This window comes from Eleginops maclovinus, chromosome 23, assembly GCF_036324505.1.
Source record: "Eleginops maclovinus isolate JMC-PN-2008 ecotype Puerto Natales chromosome 23, JC_Emac_rtc_rv5, whole genome shotgun sequence".
NCBI lineage: Eukaryota > Metazoa > Chordata > Actinopteri > Perciformes > Eleginopidae > Eleginops > Eleginops maclovinus.
The window spans coordinates 12,024,938-12,030,937 of record NC_086371.1 but is presented as its reverse complement, the minus strand read 5'-3'; the positions used below and the strand labels follow the sequence as shown (position 1 = coordinate 12,030,937).

General features: G+C 38.9%; 1 protein-coding gene across 3 annotated transcripts in view; it reads right to left on the bottom strand.

The window, feature by feature from the left end:
• Positions 1 to 453: 453 nt before the first annotated feature.
• tsc22d3 (TSC22 domain family, member 3) overlaps positions 454 to 6,000 on the bottom strand; it is a 32,577-nt gene continuing 27,030 nt past the window's right edge. For 2 of the 3 annotated variants that reach the window (XM_063876306.1, XM_063876307.1), the window contains exons 2-3: positions 2,470 to 2,521; positions 454 to 2,100 (exon numbers count right to left, since the gene is read on the bottom strand). In XM_063876306.1, coding sequence (XP_063732376.1) covers positions 1,840 to 2,100; positions 2,470 to 2,521 — 313 coding nt within the window. In that variant the 3' untranslated portion in view covers positions 454 to 1,839. Of the gene's footprint in view, positions 2,101 to 2,469; positions 2,522 to 3,108; positions 3,749 to 6,000 lie in introns of those variants that run through there. The other variant, XM_063876309.1, reaches the window with a different exon arrangement.

Sequence of the window (6,000 nt, the reverse complement as noted above, 5' to 3'; positions counted from 1 at the left end):
AGTCTAAAATTAAAGCAAGAGGTATTTTGCAGTAGTTCCAATATTTAGCAGCAGAAAATCAAATCATCCTGGTGTTATTGCACACCCATCTGTCTTCTCTGACTGGATTTCCAGTGAATAAATTGGTCTATTGCACACACAACATGGAACCTCAAAAATACCACCGTAAGGGGAAAAGCTAGTCTGGAGTCAGTGGTATTCCCCTATTAAAGCTTCTGCAAAAAAATGTGACTTAGCATTAATTTGAAACATCAGGCTCTTTAGTTAATGAGGTAGTTACTGTGTATTTATAATAACATAACATTGAGACATTAAATAGATCATTACTAAGTCTTTCCTACACAGACTTTGTAATGGTATAACATACACATCGTAAAGCTCTCATTTTTTTTGGACCACACACACACACTATGTGGGCCCAGTTGATGAACAAAAAGACAGGTCTTCAACGTATTGTATTATGTAAACATAAGGTTTATTGCAAATGTGCAGTTGTATCCAAACACCATAGTGAACAACTTTTTAAGGATACTTTACAGCAACAATACCGTTATCTTTACAAAACACATAGAAACTTTAGCATGAAGTATAAACAACACTTCTCCCTGTGACTTTGTACACATGGTCCTGGTTGCTTAGCTTCTGTTGTTGCAAGGGGAAAACAAGAAGGCAAAAAGTCTTTGGTAGCTAGAAAAACAACGATAACAGAGCTCTTTGTGGAAATTTGTTCCTCTCTTACTATGAACAGGCACTGTTGTCATGCCATTGTTTTCAAGTTGGCATCTGAGCGAGAAACAGACCAGATACTGGAAGACGCTGCTAAAATCAGGAGTGCATCTGCAGCGACAAATGCTGGCTCCTCTGGTTGCTCACCATCTCCACTACTCTTACCTCTGGACGTCTCAACTTTATATACAATGCAGTTACATTTATCTTTTGCTGTGAAGAGCTAGGCGTACATGGTGGGCAGATATTCCTGTCCCCCAATACTACAAAATAAATCTATACAGTGCCTTTTTAGAAACCACTGATTTTTGTTCGGAATCACAAACAAAAACAGAAGATATTACAGGATTAATTTCCCCCGTAGGCAGCAAGCTCCAACTGCAGGCAATACAAGATTACATTTGATGAACTATTACAGTTTATTCAGTGTACTGCAGCGGTCCACCAGCTCTAACAGGCTAAACTGCATTAACCTCCACCTCTTAGCTTATCCTGTTGATTATTCTTGTTATGCTTAAATGTACATGAATACATGAGCAATACATTATAGGCACAGGAAAGGTCCCTGAAATGTGCGGCTGGGAGTCCTTCAAACTTATACTTTAAGATCTGACAAATCCACCTGATGTGGCTCTTCTTGCTGAGACATAGAGGACAGTCTCTATGGATCTCTTCCCCAACACATTTTCAAGTTAGCACCTGCAGGGCTAGCCCAATCCACACCTCTTCACTCCCCATTGCTAGAGCAAAGGGTGTTTGTTGGAAGGGTTCGGCTAGGCAGGGAAAGCCCCCCTGCCGTCTGAAAGCAAGCACTCTGCGATGCCTAGTCAGCCCTCTCTATTCTTAGCGCTTTTGTCTACACAGAGAGACTACGACAAAGAGTTGGAGGGTATCAGAGAACGGGCCTGACTACCACACCAGACAGAGCACCTCAAGTTCTGTGTTGTGCTTATCAGAGTTCTTTTGTGTCCCATCGATCGTTTACAGCCCCGGTGCTTCGCCTTCATTTTCACGAAGGGTTCTCGGTGGCAGCAATTTCTTAGCGATTAGGTTCAAATGGAGGTCCATCATTGTAAAGAGACGGTGGCTCTGCCCGCCCCAAGGCAGAGCCACTTATACAGCAGAGCCAGTGCTGTGGCTGCAGGGCAGATGCTGGTCTGGGGTCACATTGGCGATCATGTTGTCCAGCGGTAGCAGCGCGTCTGTGGGGATGCGAGACTGGAACTTCTCCATCTGCTCTGGACTGGCCAGGTTCTTCAGCAGGGAGTTCTCCCTCTCGAGCTGGTTGTTTTTCTCCGCCAGCTCTTTGATTTGCTCTTTGAGGACCTCCACCTCCTCTCGCACCGCATACATGAGGTGGTTCTTGACAAGATCCTGTCATAATAGAGAAAAAGAGTTGGATCAGTTTAGATATAAAAAAGAGGCAAATGTTGAGGCTGATGTGCTTGGCCCTGCAGGCAATGCTAACAAAACATGATGGGGTTTGCCGTCACAGGATATAGAGACCTTTTTCTTCCTTTACAAGCATACATATTTTTTGTGATTCAAGAGTGTTTATAATTGTTCTGTGCTACAACAATGTTATCAGTGATGTTGTTTTTTTTACTTGTTGTTGTGATTTTCTGTACTTGTATTCAGTGTTGTTATATTAATATAGAAAGCAGTAACCTGCAATGCGTTCACATAAGAAGGACTTCATATCTATGTTCAAGTCTTTGTATAGTGTTTATTATCTCTGCTTACCATCGCCTGTTCAATCTTGTTGTCGATGGCCACAACGCTAGCACCAGAGGCACTGCAGAGAGAGAGAAAAAAAAGAGCCATAAATTAAAAATTCAAAGCACACAACTGCCTTTAACGCATAGCAACATAAAACATTTGAGGAAACAAATGTTTCTGCTTTACCCAGAAAACAGGTAACAGAGTAAAACTGAAAGTGTGCAAAATAGAAAGGAAAACTGTTCACCCTGCTTCATACCATATGTTTGTGTTGATATAACTTTTTGTCAAATATAAACTGCAGGTAAATTGCTTTTGAGGAAAATCAGTATTGTTGGGTGATAAAGAGCACACAGATTATGAGGAGGTTTCTCAGTGAGATAGTAGATAGTTTGAAAAAAAAATATGTTCAAAGTCCAAACAAACAACAGCAGAGAGAAATATATTTGGGCACACGGTATTATGGTATTTTGTAAATAAAAACGTCATCACACATTGCACACGATGTGTTTTGATCCGTTTTATGACAACACAGTAACGTTAGTTGGAGGCCTGCAGTAAAGTTAGAGTGATAATAAGCTAATGCTCCGATGATTAACTAATCAAACGCATTCATTACAAATCATGTATTTCTAAATTATTGCGGCTGTGTCGGATATTTACCTGTTGTCAAGTTTGACCGATACTACATCTCCTCCCACGAACGAGGAGAAAAAAGAGATGGAGAAGTTGTGCAGCTGGTATACGGCCACCTCCATGTCTGTTTTACCGAACATCTCTGTGGTCATGTTGAGTACCAGACTCGTTTGGATTACGCTTCTCGCCACGTTTGCGATTGGTTGGTCACCTAAGTGATATCCGGATTAGTTTCGTCTATGGTATCGATGCACTAACTTGCTGCTGCTGCTGCTGGTTAGGCGCAGTGCTGTGCTGTGTCGGGTGTGAGCTTCGCCGGTGAAAACAAGCGACTGTCTGATGCTATTTCTGCCACTGGCTGTTATTTGTATGAGTTGCCTGCTGACGTCATCTGACGCGTGCATATTTTAGTCAAATTCGCTTGGCGGGTCAGATAGTATGGTGCGTTAGAGTGGCATAGGAAAAACTACTTTCAGAACCCGGACCTTTATAAATACACGCCATAAACTTTTTATACAACTCGATAGGAAGATTACAAAAAGTTAAGATGAGTTTCTTTCTGTTACTCTAGTATTCAAAATCTGACTCTAGAAAATGGCTTTATTTGGAGACTTTTTCTTTTTGTTACTTTTACTCACTTGTGTAGTCTATTCTGATTATGATGCAGTATACAGATAAAATGTAACATCTAACACTATAACATTAAATGCATTAAACTCTATTGCATCACATCGTATGGTTCTGGTAATAGAGTATTCAACCTACAACTAACTTAATGCATTCATTGTTTTGAATGGCTAATACTGTCGGCGTTGGATTTTACAATATATGTTGTTGACACACAACTTAGAGGCTACAATAGGCCTACTATCACTTATAACTTGAGACTTGTACATTTACTTTAATTTAAAGTTGAACTCAGAACTATGTTTGTCATGTGTTATAAGCTTATTTAAAAGAGAGTTGTCATCACTGTATTAACCCATACTACGAATCATACATATTAAAAGCGATATTTCTAAGATGAGATCTCTCCAAAGTATTCTGTTTATCTATTTTTATATGTAAGGGGATGATTATGACAGCCAAGGATGATCAACAACTAATCAAAGACACATTATAAAGGTTATCAGTCAACTCGAAACAACACATTTTTCATCTTTTTTTTTGTGATGACTATTATGTTTGTTGAATCCTCTAAAAACAGAAACAAATGGCAACGATTACATTAAGTTGCATAAGATATACTATTAGTAAACAACATCGACGCTCGAAAGAACGAGTTGAAGAGGAGCATGTGAACGCAGCATCACATATGCCCTGATTCTGAACTTTTCCTCTGCCACACTGGTATTTCAGAAAGACATGCATATACTCGAAGCAACAAACAACATCATAACAACTTCTGGTACAAATGTAATTACATGGTCTGCATAAATAGTTCACACGTATATATAAAAAAAAAACCTCAGTATCTCAACAGAGATGACGCATGCTGCAATAATTTGTATCATCCGATGTCCACTGCCTCTCTTAACTTGTTAGAGAAGCGATTTTAGAGCATGTTTGCTCATGTGTAATCTTAATGGATTAGTTGAATAGTTATTTAACTGCCTGGTGTACAGTTTCACAACTCGTTTGAAAATGATTGCCAATTGTACTTGATTGCTCACAATGTAATTTAAATCAGTAACATTTTGTTCCCATCACTTTATGTTGTTTGTTACTTCATGCTGCACGCATGCATAGGTACTCTGCAAAAGTACTTTCCCACACTCTCCCGGTAAATTTCCCCTCAATCTGTCTGAACTCTATCGGTCTCTAGTGGTAAACATGCAGAAAACACCGGTCCGTTGAGTACCATATTAATAACAAAGGCTGTTCCTGGACACATTGTTTACGACGGAATTTTCCGCCACCTTTTCTTGCCCTCAGACATAAAAAGAGAATCCAGGTAGTTTTTGTGGCTTGGCCAAACATTGAAAATTCTCAATGGGCAATCTACACTCATTCTGTTATTCATAAATGTATTCAACACCTTTGACATGTTTTCAGCCTAATGCTTGTTTGTTTTTGTTTTTAGTTTAGTTTAGTTTTTTTTTATCAAATTGTAGTTCACCCTAATGTGTGGAATGGCAACCAACAATTTAGGAAAGATTGTTATTAATGTTTTTTGTGTACCACCTCCTACTATATACAGTTTCATTATCCATTGATTCGAAGGGCTGACAAGGCCTACTCCAAACATAAAGCACTTTCATCTTGTGTTAGACATTTTTAAATTCACATAGTGTATTGACATTGTACCTTGCAAGATGTGAGGCAACATTAATGAGCATCCTGCAGACTGTAATAAATAATTTGTAGTAGAAGCCGAACTCTGGGAAAACACATGAGTAACTGCTGTTATCTCTCTTTTCACAAGAGTTTCCACTGAGTATTGGCAAGTCTATTGAGCAATAGATTTTGTTTTCAGTGAGGCGTTCATGCAGGTTTTATTAGCATTAATATAATTGCTCGGCACCTCTCAGCTGTCACATTATGTTCCGTTTTGCTATTATGATTATCTGATCCAATACTGATAATAATCCAATTACATTTTTATTAGAGAGCCTCTGTTGCGCCACATTGTTTTCATCCAAAGCACCAACAACATGTAGAATATTACCAGCTGCTCAAATGAACATTTATGGAAATATTCTGCTGAGTGGGTCAGCAGAGAATGGTAGCCATTAAATGTGGTTAATTGCATAACCCATGTAATCTATATATAAAATGATTAAATATATTGAATTATGGATTTCATAACACAAAACAATGTGTTGCCAATTTCCTAAAGGCCACACCACAACGAAAATTAAACATGCACATCAAATGATCCAGACCCTTCATCTTTCTGACTCTTAGACAAGCAAACTA